Source organism: Pyricularia pennisetigena, chromosome 2 (assembly GCF_004337985.1).
Source record: "Pyricularia pennisetigena strain Br36 chromosome 2, whole genome shotgun sequence".
Taxonomy (NCBI): Eukaryota; Fungi; Ascomycota; class Sordariomycetes; order Magnaporthales; family Pyriculariaceae; genus Pyricularia; species Pyricularia pennisetigena.
The window spans coordinates 4,419,990-4,436,941 of NC_043741.1; the positions used below are offsets into that span (position 1 = coordinate 4,419,990).

General features: G+C 52.5%; 5 protein-coding genes across 5 annotated transcripts; 4 read left to right on the forward strand and 1 right to left on the reverse strand.

Moving 5' to 3' along the window:
- Positions 1-59: 59 nt before the first annotated feature.
- Positions 60-2,057, reverse strand: PpBr36_01239 (uncharacterized protein; the record flags this gene model as incomplete). The annotated part of the gene is made up of 5 exons (XM_029888427.1): positions 60-500; positions 584-1,118; positions 1,192-1,514; positions 1,639-1,897; positions 2,014-2,057. The coding sequence occupies 5 exons, from the start codon at positions 2,055-2,057 to the stop codon at positions 60-62; spliced, it is 1,602 nt and encodes a 533-aa protein (XP_029751702.1).
- Positions 2,058-3,411: 1,354 nt separating this feature from the next.
- Positions 3,412-4,994, forward strand: PpBr36_01240 (uncharacterized protein; the record flags this gene model as incomplete). Its single annotated transcript, XM_029888428.1, has 2 exons — positions 3,412-3,849; positions 3,924-4,994. The coding sequence occupies exons 1-2, from the start codon at positions 3,436-3,438 to the stop codon at positions 4,992-4,994; spliced, it is 1,485 nt and encodes a 494-aa protein (XP_029752569.1). The 5' UTR covers positions 3,412-3,435.
- Positions 4,995-6,322: 1,328 nt separating this feature from the next.
- Positions 6,323-7,458, forward strand: PpBr36_01241 (uncharacterized protein; the record flags this gene model as incomplete). The annotated part of the gene is made up of 2 exons (XM_029888429.1): positions 6,323-6,512; positions 6,608-7,458. The coding sequence occupies 2 exons, from the start codon at positions 6,323-6,325 to the stop codon at positions 7,456-7,458; spliced, it is 1,041 nt and encodes a 346-aa protein (XP_029752568.1).
- A 955-nt stretch (positions 7,459-8,413) lies between these two features.
- On the forward strand, positions 8,414-9,497 carry PpBr36_01242 (uncharacterized protein; the record flags this gene model as incomplete). Its single annotated transcript, XM_029888430.1, has 2 exons — positions 8,414-8,934; positions 8,984-9,497. 2 exons carry the CDS (start codon positions 8,414-8,416, stop codon positions 9,495-9,497), a joined length of 1,035 nt encoding a protein of 344 aa, XP_029752567.1.
- Positions 9,498-10,681: 1,184 nt separating this feature from the next.
- PpBr36_01243 (uncharacterized protein) lies at positions 10,682-16,613 on the forward strand (the record flags this gene model as incomplete). The annotated part of the gene is made up of 3 exons (XM_029888431.1): positions 10,682-10,850; positions 10,923-11,106; positions 11,168-16,613. 3 exons carry the CDS (start codon positions 10,682-10,684, stop codon positions 16,611-16,613), a joined length of 5,799 nt encoding a protein of 1,932 aa, XP_029752566.1.
- Positions 16,614-16,952: the final 339 nt, after the last annotated feature.

Consider the following 16,952-nt stretch of genomic DNA (forward strand, 5'->3'; position numbering starts at 1 on the left):
AAAAAAAAAAAAAAAAAACACTGTATTGCTCATCTTACCCGGCCATCCTGCCCACCTTCTCAACCCGCGTGCTCAACAATCTCGTTAACGAGCTCTCCCTTCTGCTCGTCGTAGTAGTGGCACATTTGGGACGGCAGCGGCAGCTCCTTGTAGTCATCGTCGGCCCCGAGGACGTTGACGTTGATGTTGGCCGACTTGCTGGTGAAGATTCTTGTCGACGCGCTCTCGCGGCTGAAAAAGATCTGGGCGCTATCGATCTGGTCCATGAGGACCGTGGGGACGGTGCCCATGACCTGGAGCCCAAAGTTCTGCGACTTGACCACGTCGACGGTGGAGACGAGCGAGTCGATGATGAGCGAGAGACGTGACGTGTTCTCGATGGTCACTGCGTTGGCTTTGCCGTGTATCCTGATTGTGGTGCCGCTGCACTTGCTGATGAGGATCGAGTGCGACATGTTGGCCTCGATCTCGATGGGCTCTGGCTGCTGTTCAAAGTTCTCCTATAGCACGTGGTTGGCCACATAACATCAGCAACGGCACACGAAAAGCGCCCCACAGACTTGGTATGGGGTCCGCGACTTACAATGAACCACTTGTTTCCGTCAAGCTCCTTCTTCGGGGGCTTCTTAACCCGCATGCTTTCCGGCTTCGGCTTCTTACCTGGAGCCGGGCTCTTGCCTCGGGACGAAACAGAGCCCTCGCGTTCAGGAACGGTGCTGCCAGCCCTCAGAGACGGGTTCTTATGCGTCATCTCGGACTTATCGACCTTGCGTAGACCTTTGGTCACCGCCTCACCCTTGTTGAGCTCCGAAAAGACGGCATTGATGCCGGTGACCGCTGGGGTGGACGTCGCCCCTTGTTCCTTGATCTGCAGAGCTGGCGCAGGGCCCGGCGGAGGAGGGGGAGGAGGAGGCGGTCCTCCAGCCGAAGGAGCGGGTGGCGCAGGCGGCGGCGGAGCGGAACCCGACGATGCTGATTGCATGCTCTTCATAACCTGCTGCACAGGTTCGCCCTTTGGGTTCCAGGCGAGTCCGTTGCTGAAATGTTGCTTAATGTACTCAGCAAGATCCTTACACGTCTGCTGGAGTGAGGCAACCCATTGAACATGTTGAGGATCTCTATAAATGTCACACAAGTATATCAGTATCAGCCCAGATATATCCGTTGAGAAAGTAAAATTTAGTTTCTTACTTCTCTTTGTACTGCATCCTGACTTTGTTTCCAAACAGCTGCGCGCTATCCATGCAGACATCGACGTGTTTGAATGGTTTGGGCTCAACTGTGACCCAGGCCAGAACCATGACGGCCTCGGCGGTGGTGCTTAGGTGGTTGAAAAACTCCGAGCCGCGGTTCGCGTCCTTGATGCCTTGAACGCTCATAATAACCTCGCTCATTGGCTTGAGGAGGTCCTGCCATAGGGACTGGTCAGAGCCATTGATATCGGGCTTCTTGGCTTTGGTGCTCATCAGGAGAAATTGCCGCTGTAGTTGGAAGCCCTTCAATAGCAGCTTGGCCTGCATTCCCAACCCCGCAAAACTGTCAGATCTGGTTGCTCATCGGTCCGGTCCAACGCCTGCGTCGCGAACCGGCCACGACCCGTCGATTCCTTCTCTGGCAACAAGCAGAGGGGTTCCTTACCTGCTCGGCAACCGGGCCCCCGATCTTTCCACTGAGGTTGACATAGTTATTGACGGACTCGGTAATAAACAAATCGAAGTCTTCGATAGATTCGGGCAAAGGCTCTTGAGCAGCAGGAGGCGTTGAGGCAGGAGCAGATGCGCCAGGCGCGGGGGTCGCGCTCGGGGTCGGCTGCGTCGTGGATAGAGATGGCACAGCCTGAGGCAGGTCTATCGTCGACGAGGCTATGTCTTCAAGCCGGAGCGTCGCAGCCTCCAATCTGCAAAAGTATAAGTGAGACCGTGTCAGCTGGGCTCTTTGCTAGGCGGTAGTTGCGTAAGAACCACCCCAAGCCTAGAGGCAAGCAGGCAGGTAGACTGAGAGAATAGCGCGTACCGCTTGATAAGAGTAGTTAGGTTGTGCATGTTGTTGGTAGCCATTTTTGCGGCCTTTTGTTGGTGGCAGTCGCTTCGAGAAGCAGAGCTTCACAAGTCTCGGCACAGGTTGGGGGTTGATTCAGGGGTGGCGGCAGGTAGAGATGCAAATAGCTAGCTGGCCGACCAGGCGAACAGCTTTCTAAAAGGGTTGACTGGCGGGTGGTATGCGGCGCAAACCAATCTTGAGTATGAGTTGTGTCGTTTTTTTTTTTTTTCTCTTTTTCTCTCTTAACCAACAGTTCATCCAAAGAATATTGCAAAGCTTGTAAATGTCGTGAGATGCAACTTCATTTACAGTTATTACAGTACGGGTCTCAGGAGCCAGCCGCCCAACGGCCTAAACTCCAAGTGTCGTATCTGATGAGTGTGGGGCCGCCAAACCTCCATCCATTGGTTAGCACCTGCATGACGGTTCCTGTCCACTTCTCCAAATCGACAAGTCTCGGATGTTTCTTGTAGGTTTTTTGTGAAGTGTAATTCTTTATTTGAATTCATTCCAGTACAAAGAGTATCTTGGGTTTGTGTTGCGAAAATGTATATTAATTGTAACATGAGGAACTGTTTTCTATATTACTTCGGTTTCTTTGGCATCACTCGTAATTACTATTAAGTGTTTTTTTTTTTTTTTTGTCTCGAAAAAGTCCAGCATATTGCGTCATGCCGCACCAGAAATTCCGGCGAGAAGACAGTCGGCTGATGCCGGCGCAGCTCCCCAGTACGAGACTGGTCTCAAGTTCCTCTCAGTTAGCAGCAAGAATTCGCTACTAATTACTTCTGTACCTTACCTAGTAATTACTCTGTCATGTCTTAGACTGATTACGGATACAGTCTCATTCACCAATAAGGACATTTGGTTAGGGAATATCCCTGTAAGGGCGATTCATGGGCATTCATTCGGGTTTATTGGTTGCTATACTGTCGGTACGGTAGCTGTGTTCGTAGTCTCTGGCACCCAATTACAATTCGACCAAGTAGCAGCTATTAAACTCATCGATTGCAAATCGGAGTCGTTGGACTCGCTACAGATGGCTCGTCCGCATGTAGTCTCAGAAGCATTTCTCCACTCTGATCCCCGCATTCGCAGATAGTTAACCCGAAAATCGCCGCCTTTTCGTCCCATCCGTTCCTCTTTGCCGGCCAGTCATTAAGGGTGCGACGGGTATTAAAGCTCCTCGAGATTGCTCCCCTCTGCCATCCGATCATCGGCTCACTGTGTACCATTTGTCTCTGTTAATTTTATGAGTGTACTACTACTTGTTTGGTCTACCATACCTGATCAGCCCTGCATGCAAAAAGCAGCCAAGTCGCTAGGCCCTATAAATTCAACCAAAAAAGTACAACCGGTTACCTGTCCCAGGGATATCTGAATCAGGTCCCCACGATGGTTTTGACGGGCGCAGAGGTTGCCAAACACAACAGTAGCCAGTCGTGTTGGGTGATTCTTCACGGCAAGGCCTACGACGTAACTGAGTTTCTTCCAGAGCACCCCGGCGGTACCAGAATCATCCTCAAATATGCCGGTAAAGATGCCACGGAGGAGTTTGACCCGATCCACCCACCCGATACGCTCGACAAGTATCTGGAAAAATCCAAGCATATGGGCCCCGTCGATATGTCGACCGTAGCCCAGGTCCAGAAGGCAGCTGACCCAGAGGAGGAGGCAAGGTTGCGTAGGGTCGCTGAGATACCGCTACTCGAGCAATGTTACAACCTTCTCGACTTTGAGGCTGTTGCCCGCAGGATAATGAAGAAGACTGCATGGGGTTACTACTCGAGTGCAGCAGATGATGAGATTGTGAGCCCGACCTCTCCTTGTTCTTTCACCACTGGCTTCCAGCTATTGACAAAACCGCCTCTTCTGTACCGCAGACATTCCGCGAAAACCACACCGCCTTTCACAGGATTTGGTTCAGACCCAAAGTACTCATCGACGTTGAGCATGTGGATGTTTCCACCACGATGCTCGGCTCAAAGACCGCCCTCCCCTTCTACGTCACCGCGACAGCCCTCGGGAAGCTTGGAAACCCCGAGGGAGAGGTCTGTTTAACAAAAGCAGCTGGCAAGCACAACGTTATCCAGATGATTCCCACGCTGGCATCCTGCTCCTTTGACGAGATCATGGATGCAGCTGTGCCGGGACAGGTTCAGTGGCTGCAGTTGTATGTGAACAAAGATCGCGCAGTCACGAAGCGCATTGTGCAGTATGCGGAGAAAAGGGGTTGTAAAGGGCTCTTTATCACGGTCGACGCGCCGCAACTCGGCCGGAGAGAAAAGGACATGCGATCCAAATTCGAGGATCCCGGGACCAACGTACAGCAAGGCCAGACCACCGACAACTCACAGGGCGCAGCACGTGCCATATCCAGCTTCATCGATCCGGCTTTGTCATGGAAGGACCTGCCGTGGTTCCGCAGTATTACCAAGATGCCGATCGTGCTCAAGGGCGTGCAAAGGGTCGAGGATGTGCTCAAGGCCGTCGAAGCAGGTATGGACGGCGTCATTCTGTCCAACCACGGCGGTCGGCAGCTCGAATTTGCTCGTTCGGGGATTGAAATCCTGGCCGAGACGATGCCGGTTTTGCGCAGCATGGGTCTCCAGGACAAGATTGAGGTTTACCTCGACGGTGGAGTCCGCCGCGGGACGGACATCATCAAGGCCCTGTGCCTCGGGGCCAAAGGTGTTGGCATCGGAAGACCGTTTCTCTACGCCATGTCGGCGTACGGAGTCCAGGGCGTCGACAGAGCAATGCAGCTACTCAAAGACGAGCTGGAGATGAACATGCGGCTCATTGGCTGTACGAGCATCGACCAGCTATGCCCTTCGCTGGTTGACACCAAGAGCCTCACATATCATGGAAACGGCACGCCGATTGATAACCTGTCCCACAGCATCTACGACCCGCTGGCAAATCCGCCCCAAAGAACTGGAGCAAAGTTGTGAAAGATTTTTCTGCGTAGATCATCGTGTAGGGGATATGAGACATATCAGCTGAGCCTTGTAATTATACAACAGGGCAGCAAGCGTCATGTAGCGAGCACATATTGTATAAAACTTGGGTCATCTTGATTTTGGATTTTGGATGGTTTTTTTTTTTTTTTTTTTTTTTTTTTTTTTTTCCTGAAGCACGCCATGCCATGCCCAACAGGAGCGCGCTAGCAGGCTTTTTTTTTTATGCAGGTGACCTCGGATCTCTGACGCCCAGATTGAGTCGGTGAGACTGTGGTCCTTCGATGCACCACGATCATTGGCGCGCAGTGGTAGATCCTACCGAGTAAGGCAACACTTTGATTCCCTGCCTGTTCCTACGATTGCCTTTTCCCCCCACTGATGTTGCACATAATTACTACCGTACTGACGTACAGCAGTTGAGCATTGTGCAGCTCGCATTGGATGCTTGCGGATTATTATCTCCGCCCGCCCCGCATCTACCGCTGATATTTGGTCCAACGTGGAGAGCGATCGGTACTGTAAGTATGGTAGTAAAGCCTTATCGAAGTTTTCCCTGTTCCTGTGTCTGTCTTTCCGGTCCCCTTTTATTAATTGCATCTTTTGAGAAATACGACAACGCCGTTCTGTCCTTATCTCGTTAGTGAGCGTTCCCTTTAAAGATTTTTACGTACTTGGGCATCAAAGGTAGCGTCGTTAGGCACAAAGCCCTGGCCCCTTTGCCCCTATAGACAGGAAAAAAAAAAGACCTGGGGTCAACGTTTTGTCAGACCCAAGAAATTCTTGGTCCCCGCATGACTGACAATTTGCGCCTGCAGCGCACCACCACAAACAATAACAACTCCGCTGATCCCGCCGTTCGTTCCTTGTTGTCGTCACTGTCTTTCGTTCTACCTGTTCGGTGGGCTGTCCTGCTTCCTTCTTTCCCTTATCTCGTTTCCTTGGTGTGATTTACAGTGCTTTTCAAATACATTTATTTATTTTCAGCTTGTCTTGTTTCATAGCCAGAGCTGAGTCTCTCGGTTTTGGTTGCCAGCAAATCTGCATCCAGGCTCCCCTACACCCTCACGTTACCACATTGATTGCTTTTGAAAGTGGGAAATCGAACACGGAAGAGATGCGACACAGCTGCAGAACGATGCGACGACTCTGAAGATCTACAAGCTGCTTCTCTCGGCAACACCCCCACGACCTTTTGGCCCGACCAGATAACACCGCGCAAGCAAGACGCTTGCAGTCCCGAAAGACTCGGTGCAGTCTACTCCACGCCAAGCCTCTTCCGACCTACATCGACGCGCTGCCACTCGATCACTTCCCGCAACATGCCGTCACTCGAGGCAAAGATTGTAGTTGTCGGCAGCCAAGGTGTGGGCAAGACGTCGCTGTTGATGCGCTACGTCAAAGGCTCGTTCAATCCATCACAGGTCACCTCCACGGTCGGCGCCAGCTTCCTGGCCAAAAGAGTTGTGGCCGACGATGATACAGTTGTGAGGTTGCAGATTTGGGACACAGGTATGTAACTATGTTTCCTTGTCGTCTCGGATGCTTTGTCTTGTGCCTTGGTGGTACTGTGGCTAACCGAAACCCCAAAATTTCCGCCCAAATAGCCGGCCAGGAACGCTTCCGATCCATATCGAAACTGTACTACAGGGGCGCCAACGCCTGCATACTGTGCTACAGCATAACAGATGCCAATTCCTTTGCCGAGATGGGCATGTGGCTGCGTGAGCTGCGGCGCAACCTACCCGCAGATATCGTGCTGCACGTCGTGGGCACCAAGGCCGACATAGTCGCCCGTGATCCCTCCCGCCGGGAGGTACCCTTTGAGCGCTGCATAGCGTACGTTGCCGAGCATCTGGCTCCAGGCCAGACCAGCACGCCTCCGCCTACTGCAACGCCCCTTCTCCCGACTCCCATGTCCAACGGCACCAGCACGCCTGCAGGCATGGCAGCACACTCGACCTCTCCTCCTTTTATACACGGCGGCGAGCCCCGCAGCCCGAGCTCGAAGCGTAGCAGCGGCTTCTGGGGCATGGAGGTTGGCTGGGATGCTTGCCACGAGATCTCTGCCGAGAGCGGCGAGGGCGTCGAGGAGGTCTTCCGCGTGGTGACCCGCAAGCTGGTCGAGCAGAACCGCAAGATTCAGCAGGCCCTGCTGGCCGCGACGGCGACGCCCGGTATGACCCCGGCCGGCGACGGGCTGATGAGCGGCGGCTACTATGACGGAAGCGCTGATCATTACGGCACCGGCGGTCCGATGTCAGCCGGCGGCCCCGGAGGATCCGCCGTCGCCGGTTATTTTGATGGGATGAACCCGAGAGGCAGTTTCCGCGTCGGCCGCGACAGACGGTCCTGGCTCTTCTCGCCCGCCATACAAATCGAGCAGGGAGGAGCATCCCAGGCCGGCGAACAAGGTGTGGAAGAACTCGATGGCTCGAGACGAGGCAGATGCTGTTGACACTTAACCCCCTCTCTTTTTCCTCATGATTGTTTTCGCTGCATGTTTCCATACTATGTTATCATTCTTTTTTTTTCTGTGTTTTCTTCTCGCTTTCATCATGCCAGGGGCGTCTTCGTTGCACTTTCATTTGCATTTCACTGTCATTGGGCCGGCGGTTTTTTGTGCTTTTAATTTAAGTTGGTGTACTGTTCCTTGCGCTCTCGCTTTGCTGCTTTTATTTCTTTATACCCCAAAGCATTGATTGCATGTATGGGCTTGGTCAGGGTAGTTCGTCGTCTCTCACACATTTTTTTGTTCTTCTCATTATCGTCCGTCTTCATGAAGCATTGACTTAATATTATATTGCGGCGGCGCAACTCTTTCTCTGTCTCTCTCTCTTTTTTTTGTATAGTTGTGCTACATAGCAATCAGGGATGCGACCTCGAAGATACTTTGCTGGTTTTGACACAGCTGCAACTTGACATGTCATTTGAAGGCAAGGGGTGGGTGGTGTGAAGTTTCTTTTGGAGTTACACCTCTTGCCTATAATTTACAGTGTAAGGCGGTCAAACATCTGAATGTCTGCGATGAATTCTGTATACGTACATACTCATGCTTATGAAGCTTTGCCGGCATTTGGAGGCAGGGGTTTTGTTTCTTGCCATACCTAGCCAAGCCTGCCTTATGGTCAAGGCTCTTTGGGCTGCAGCTGTGGGGCGATCCTTATCAGATCGATCTGATAATCCTTCACCGGACCCCTCACTCCATCCACTGCTTCTTTTTTTATTGCGCTATGCGGGGGTACAGACGCCGTGTGGCGCGGCGCCATCGTTTTTTTTTTTCTTTTTGCGACATTACCCTAGGAACCAAAGCACCTGATCCGCCAAACACTATATCGACAAATTTCAGCAACAGGAAATTAAAAGAGACAGAGACTTTAGTTTTTTTCCGATCTAAAAGTAAATCTTCCAAAATGTCTCCGGCGGCAGACGTCCAAGAGCCGGTCTCGGTGGACCCCACCATTCTCGCATTGCGCAAGACGCTGTGCTCCGAAGACAGTCAACTTGCCCTCAGATTTCGTTCCCTTTTCTCGCTCAAGCACCTGGCCACCCACTCAAATGATGCCGCCTCAGCACAGGCAGCCATCGACGCCATCGCTGCGGGGTTCGCGTCACCGTCGGCATTGCTGAAGCACGAGCTGGCATATTGCCTTGGACAGACCGGGAAACCTGCAGCCGAGCCCTACCTGAGGAATGTTCTTGAGGACCTCAACGAGGACCCGATGTGTCGTCACGAAGCTGCCGAGGCTCTAGGAGCGCTTGGAAACGCATCTAGCTTGGAGGTTCTGCGTCGGTTCCGAGACCGTCCCGGCGAGGAGGTCGTCGTCACGGAAACCTGCGAGATTGCGATAGATAGGATCGAGTGGGAGAACTCGGAGGAGCGCAAGAAGGAGAAGCTGAAGCAAAGGCAAGTCGCTCTCGACTTTTTTGAGACGTCACGCTCGAGATATCAACCGGTGCATGTAATGCTAACCTAATGATAGTGATTTTGTCTCGGTTGACCCGGCACCACCGATGCCCGAGCAGGACAGGAGTGTGGAAGAACTAGGCAAGACGCTGATGGACACATCTCTCCCGCTCTTCCTCAGATACCGAGCAATGTTTGCCCTCCGAGACTTGGCATCACCACCGGATCTTCCGACTGCCGTCCCTGCGATCCTGGCTCTTGCCCGTGGCCTGACCGAGGACAAGTCTGCCCTGTTCCGCCACGAGATCGCTTTTGTCTTTGGGCAACTGTCCCACCCTGCGTCCATTCCTGCGCTTACCGAGTCGTTGAGCAACCTCGAGGAGGCGAGCATGGTGAGGCACGAAGCGGCAGAGGCTCTGGGTGGTCTCGGCGACGAGGACGGTGTCGAGGACACCCTTAAGAAGTTCCTCAACGACAAGGAGAAGGTTGTGAGGGAGAGCTGCATTGTGGCGCTAGACATGGCCGAGTACGAAAAGAGCGGCGATACAGAATACGCTCTCATCCCGGATGTAACCAGCGCGGCGGCATAACTTGATGCTCCTGTTGCTGTTTGTGTAAGAAATTCAGAATCAGTGGAGAAAAACACTTATCCAGGCAATGGTGGCGTTCCGGTGGTAGATAAAAACAATTGATTTGCTCGGGTTTGTTGTCTTTGAATAGGGGTTGATATACCAATCAAGCGTCGTCCTTTGGATGTAGTATCACTATTGGTTCCTTCTTGGGAACGGTGCATGATCCCTGCCTGGGAGGTACGCGGACCAGCATAATTTTTGACATCATCCGATTCCTGTCATTTGCCATGCGCATTTTTGATTTCCAGCCAAATTTAAACACTTGGAAAGCGAGGCTGAAACCTGCCTATTCCCTACCTCGTTGTCTTCTGGCATATACAGCCAAAAAGGGGTATGTTTGCCTTCCGGATTTTGAATAGTTGAGCGCGAGGATTCTAATCTTACAGAGACAGTGTTCAAGTGCAGTTTTGGAAGTAATGTTGTATCCTGGCTCTAGTCGGCTTTAGCATCTACCTGCGCAAAATTAAGCCATACCGCAGAACAGCGTATGAACACTTGGATTGTGAACGCTACAGGAAAATTTAGACAGAAAAGGTTCCGCAATGCACACGTCTTCTTACGGCTGCTCGATGCCAGTCTCGGTGAATGAGATGATGATGCCTTCATAGGTGACACTCGCGTTCTGTTCTAGGTCCCAGGTGACAACAACTTGGAAGAAAATAACCAGGACTTTCCTAGAATCGAAAACCTTGATCCCTGCTGTAGTAGTGTGAGCCACTGGGCTCTACACACGCAAGCGGGGATGGGTAACGTTGAAATTATCGATAAGCCCCAAAGAAAGAGTCAGGGTCGGCGAAAGCATGTAAAAAGTGGGTCAAAACACTCTAATTTGATGTTGGTTGCTCTTTCCCTTTTCTAATCTAATCTACTGTAGCAGCTGGCAGAGCTCACCGCGACGAGACGCGGGTCAGGAATTCATCTCACCACCTGCCTGAACCTGAGCAATCAAGCGACCTACGTCTGGGTACCAACCTACCAAATCAACATCACCCTTAGATTGGCCTCACTCGCCTGGCGTACACCAAATCAAACGATCTTTAGACAACCCTGACGGCATCTTTTTCCAACAACCCGCTGATGAAGTGGATTAGGCGAGGATTCTCGAGTTTGCGACGGGCCATGCCCAAAAGCCGTTTGTAAAGATGGCTAGCCCACCGCCGCCGGGAGCCCATCCGGGTGCCATGAAGAATGATATGGCCCCCCATGCTGCCGACAATGCCGGCGCCGCTCTAGTGCCTTTCACCCGTCCATTCACCCTGACGGAGGCGCTTCCCTTCTCACCGTTCACCTCTGTCGCGCCATTTTACTCGGGTGAGCTCCACTGTCTCGTCGCTATTGGATCAGCCCCTCAACACGGCGGCTAACATTGTCACCGCTCTCTAGGCATTGTCCCGAACCCAACGTTGGGCTCGGGGTTCACCAGCGTCCACATCTCAGAGCAAGTCTCCCGCCACGAATACGACAACCTGAACCAAGATGCGGCGCAGAATCACAACATGTCGAAGCGAACAGACCACGCAGTGCACCAAGTCCAGCAAGTGCTTAATTCCAATGTGACGAAACCATTGTAAGCTCCCATCCGCGCGGAATGAGCAGTTTGAATATCATTTGACAGAAGTTTCCTCCAGCACTTTTCTCCAAGGGCCCAAGACCTCCGCCAACGGCTCCTCCGGCCCAAGCCTTGCCTCAGAGTTATCTCCATTCGCCAGGTTGATATATGATAAGACGAATGTCTCGTTTCGCTACTCGACCCCAAATAACAATGCCGCCCTCGAAATCAATGGACTCAAGTCCCCCGCAGCGCTTGCCACCGCATCGCCCTCGATGCCCCCTAAGAAGAAACAAAAGTCGTCCGGAGTCAACATCAAGTCAGAGCACCAGAAACATGATGTTCTCGCGGCAGCAAACAGGACGGCACACCTTCAGAACAATGCGACTATCGAAATTTCGATCCCGAGCCAGTCCATGAGTGACTCCATCACGGTTTCCCCAGTCAAGTTAGAGGAGCCGGCAACAGTGGGCGCAAGATTCACGACTGAGGGAAGCTGGCAGTCAAACGACGCACATTTGAAGATCAAGGGGCCTTCTCCGGACAGCACTGATTCGCGGCAGGATGCAGCACGAACAAGACGACCTGATGAAGATCAAGATGAGCTGCAAGGAGATTTACCAGACCCAAGCTTAAAATCAAGTGCAGCTCAACGGCCTCGCGAATCGTTGCAAGTGAACATCCCACTTGTAGAGGTCAAAGACAAGGAAAAGTACCACGACTACAAGGACTATGTCGAGCCTCCTCCAACGACTCTGTCTCATCCAAAGATATCGCAAAATAGCTTCGATGATGCCCATTACGATCTTGATGTAAACCAGCGTGAGAAGTCCGATGCCGCTTTCAGGGACTTGCGGCGACATTTATCAGATGTCTTTGCTGCTGAGCGCAAGTTGGTCAATCAGTCAACACCGAACCAACATGTTTTTCTGGTCAATGAAGACGTACCGACCATGACGATCACGGCACAGCAAAAGACTCACAATCTCATCGAGAAGACAATCGACTTGCGTTCATTTGCAGATGCTCCTTTAAACGAGCTTCTGCATGTGCAGAAACTCTGCGACGGTGCCTTGCGGCTTTCGGAGGGCTTGGATATCAAGCTTGATGAGTCCTGGGGTGAGGAAGATGTACTTGCATGGATCGCACAACTGCCACACCTCGATCTTGGCCTCAAAGCGGCGCGAACAAGTCTAAGAATAATGGCTGGTGGCCGGGAAGATAGGCAGCTTTATTCAGAAGATACGATCCAAATGGCTGTCAACATCTTCAAGAATACTATGGACAGTGTAGTCGTGCCCATAACAGAGCTTCGACAGTCTGGGCCTACACAAAAACTCTTCAGTCTGCTTGTGCCTCACAGAAAAACGATCACGGGAGTGTTCACAAGCTGCCAACGACTATATTTGCTCATGTCTTCTTTGATAAGCAGTATTGATCTCTCAGAGACCGTCACGAGCACCCTGGAGTACTTATCTACTCATTTGATGTTCGTTGAGAACGCTTCGAGCGAGCGTGAGTCGTTGGTGGGCGTACAAAAGTTTGACGGACTGCGAATGGTGGCCATGGATATGGTTTCTCAAATATTTATTATGAATCCAGCTCAAAGACAAGGGATTTTTAACGATCTCCTCACCTCACTCGAGAAGTTGCCCATAGGCAAACATAGTGCCAGGCAATACAAGCTGCTGGACGGAGCCTCGATCCAGCCGGTTTCAGCATTGATAATGAGGCTGGTACAGAGTAGCGCCGGCAGGGTGGACACATCAAAGACAAGAGCCAGACTGATGGCAGCATCTGAGGAGGATGAGGATGGCGAAGGCGAGGAAGACCCAAATACCCGTCAGGGGCGATTAGGCGCCTTCACCTCTGGGATTCTGAGCGAGGAGGAATCGGCCCAGCAGCCAGATCTGGCTATGCATGAGCTCAAGGACGTTGGTGCTCCTCTGGCTGAGACGGCACGGCACAATGCCGCCTATGTCATCAACTTTATCGTTAGTCGGGCTCTCAGGTCAACCAAGACAGGGGACTCGCCTTATCGCAATCTGCTCGACCTGTTTGTCGACGACTTTGTAACCTGCCTAGACTCGACAGACTGGCCGGCGGCCGAAGTACTCTTGCGACAGCTTACTTTCCAGATGATCTCGCAAATCGAGGCAGAACGCACCCCTGCCCCGGCCAAAAATATGGCATTGGAGATACTTGGTGTCATGTGTGCTGCAATCACCAAGTTGACGTCGCAGCTTCGTAAGGTGGTTGCCCAGCTCAGCACGGAGGTTGATGACCCCCTCAGCTACAAGTTGGCGGATTTGGCTGCGGCGTCAACGGCATCCGCCGCAGACAAGGCTGGGCTGGACCAGCTGTCTGACTGGTCAGGTCCGCATCGCGCGATCCTTGAATATCTGGAGAGTCGGGTAAAGACAGATCCACACCTCCAAAGCGCCATATCACTCATTGTTGCCCAGTGGGCACAGCTTCTGGCAACAGTTGGCTCCGAGCTGATGGATAACAACAACACCCAGCCCGTCTCACCAGAGATGGAAGAGGAGCTTGGACGTCTTGCCTTTCGCCTACGGATGATGGTGCAAGACAGCACATGGATCTCGACAAAATACACGTTCCCAAAAGTCTCAGCACCCCAGGCACGCGCTTCTTACATCATGGTCATTCAGCAACTGCAGCTATGCAAGCTGTTGCCGCGTATGCTGCACATCCTGGTCAACTCCATGACCAGCGATCAGGCCACCGTAAAAAGCAAGAGTCTCAGGAGCATCAACCAGGTCATTGAGACAGACCCGACGCTCCTGGACGGTGAATCGCCGGTGGTGCGCATGATTCTTTTCAATCTAGAAGATGGCTCCCCGCAGGTGCGGGATTCTGCTCTCGCTCTCATTGGAAAGTGCATCGCACTCCGCCCCAGCATGGAGACTGAGATGGCGGCACATGTTGTGGACCGATTCCAAGACAATGGTCTCGGTGTACGCAAGCGAGCAATGAAACTTGCCAAAGATATCTACCTTCGACGGACTGATGGCAGGATCCGCAGTCAAATTTCAAGTGCACTGCTCTTCCGTGTCGCTATGGATCAGGACGAAGGAATTCGGGACCTGGCCCGGCAGACGATCGAGGAGACGTGGATTTTTCCCTTTTACAATACAGAATCCACTGCGGAAGACAAGACCTCACTAGCAGAACACATCTCGTTGATGGTGACCACTATCAGGTCACACAATGCTGCCGGCAGGAGCCTAGAGACGGTCCTTCGCACAGTTCTATCCCCTGGGTATAAAACAGTTACACAGAACTCCAAGGCATGTCGTAAGCTGGTGGCAGGCATGTTTGATTTGGTCGCAATAGCAGGAGCTGGCTCTGGGGACTCTGCAGGGCCTGCGGCTAAGGAGATCCTCCAAGTCCTCGTGATATTTGCCGGTGCAAACCCCAGTCTCTTTGATTTTGAGCAGATCAGGCTCCTCAAACCACATGTCACGACGATCGCGAAGAACATGTCTGCCGAAGACATGGCGCTGGCTCGACCGGTGATTGGGATTTATCGGAAGGTTCTACCTCAGCTGTCTGCTCAACATCATGCACATTTTCTCGAAGAGATTCGCGCAAAACTTTTACCGGCCGTGGCTTCGATCGAGGGCAACGACCTGCTGGATGATGTGATAGCGTGCATATGGATCATCAGTGTCGTCACCGGCGTCTCAAAACAGCTAGCGGCGCTGGCCATTTCGGCGCTGGCAGGGCTCAGGGCCCTCCAAAAAACCACCACCTTTGCGTTGGGTCCCCTTAGTAAAACACAGCGTTACGCGCAGATTCTAGGGCTAATCGGCAAGCACTGCGACCTCGACCCGCACAGAGAGCTGTTCAAGGCTAAACTTGGAGACTTCAAGGGGTCAACCTCAAAGGTCATGGTCGATATCATCATACCGTTTACGAAGAGTGGCAAGCCCAAAGAGGTCCGCACTTTCGCTCTTAATGCGATTGGCAAGATCTGCCAGAATCATCCGCGCAACTACGTCAGCGCCAACGTTTACCAGGCCTTCCAGCAAGCTTTCGACGAACGTGAACCGGAGCTCGAACAGATCGTTATGACATCCTTGCGTGAATTCCTGATCAAAGAGGAGCGCCGCTCGGAGCAGGCTTCGCAGGACGAGAAGGCATCTGGTGTCAAAAAGGGCGGAGTAAGCAAGAAGGAGCTCACGACTATGGGCGGTACAAACTATGATGATGTGGCAAGCGCGACAACGCAACGGTTTTTGAAAGACCTCACCCGCATAGCTTTGGCAACCATCGACTCCCAGGCCTTCCTGGCCGTTGAGGTCCTTTCCAGTATCACTCGGCAGGGTTTGGTCCACCCGAAAGAGACAGGCGTTACCATGATGACTTTGGAGACGTGCCCAAGGAGCGACATCTCGGACCTGGCCTACCAGGCCCACAAGCTTCTGCACGAGAAGCACGAGTCCGTACTGGAACGCGAATATGCCAAAGCTCTTCAGTCAGTCTTCCAGTACCAGCGAGACAAAATCAAAGACGCGAGAGGTGCCTTGCACGTCAAGGACGAAACTTTTGTATCCAAGATGCATCTCATGATGGAGTTGCTTGGAATCAGCAAGACCAAGAACCGTCAGGGCTTCCTCAAGAAACTATGTTCGCTGATCGACTTTGACCCAGCAAAGCTCAACGTCGACGATGGACAGCCCCTGCCCAACCATGTCGAGTTTTCCAGGTTTCTCGTGGAAAACCTTGCCTTCTTTGATTACGCCACCGTTGGTGAGCTTCAGCTTGCCATCAACTCACTCGAAAGACTCGTTACCGGAAGAGGAGCCGACATTGCGCAGTCGATAGAGTCTGAAGTATTTCAGCTTCGCATAGATGATACAGGACCCAAGAGGGACGATGCTGCCGCGCCCCTAGGAGGCTTTACTGACGTCAATGACGGGTCTGGGGCTCCTCGTACGTCATCTTTTGCAGCGCCGGTTGATCTTGCCCGCCTACGACGACTCACCGCGGGATCAATGATCCTTACGGCAGCCTGGGAGACACGGACATACCTCCGCCGCCAGTACGGGCTCAGGGCAGAACGCCGGCCGTCGGAGGGCAAGGGCAAGCCTCTGGCGAAGGACCTGAGCAAGACTCCAACAAGGGTGCAGACTGTGACGGGAAACAAGCTGTGGGAGGATTTTGACCTGACAATGTCTGCCCTGTCCTCGCAGGAACAAATGATGGCTCAGTGCCGCAGGTTTGTGGAGCTTCTCAATGTGGACAGCGACTTCAAGGTCGCAGACAACGATGATGACGACGAGATGATGAATGGCGATGGGCCGGCAACGCCCAGTGCCGATGAGGATGAGGACGATGACGCACCAGACAGCGGCGCTCGTGGACGGAAGCGCAAGGCGCCCGGCACTCCGGGTCGTAAGAAACGTCCTCGGTCAACCTCGCAACCCCGGAAGCGCGGCCGCCCCCGCAAGAATCCTCTGCCGGTGGCGAGAGACGGGGGAGACGGAGACTTGTGGTGATGCGACGCGCTATCAAGTGGGCAAGTGGGCGTAGAGGGCACCACCGGCGGCCTTCCATACGTCGATTCGAGATTCAGACAAGTCCACACGGCAGAAACCTCGACCTCCTAGCTCTTTTCGCAACTTTGCATCCGTGTGAACAGGCAACTGTTTTTTTTCTTTTTTATCTTGCTTTTATTTGTTCACATTCGGCATTCTGGGGGCGCGTTTCATCACGAACATCATAGCTGGCGTTGAAGGGCGCATGGAATGGCACATCAGCATGTAAACATGAGAAAATGCCAAAGAGTCCTTTTGTTTTTTTTTTTTTTTTTTTTTTTTTTTTTTTTTTTTTTTTTT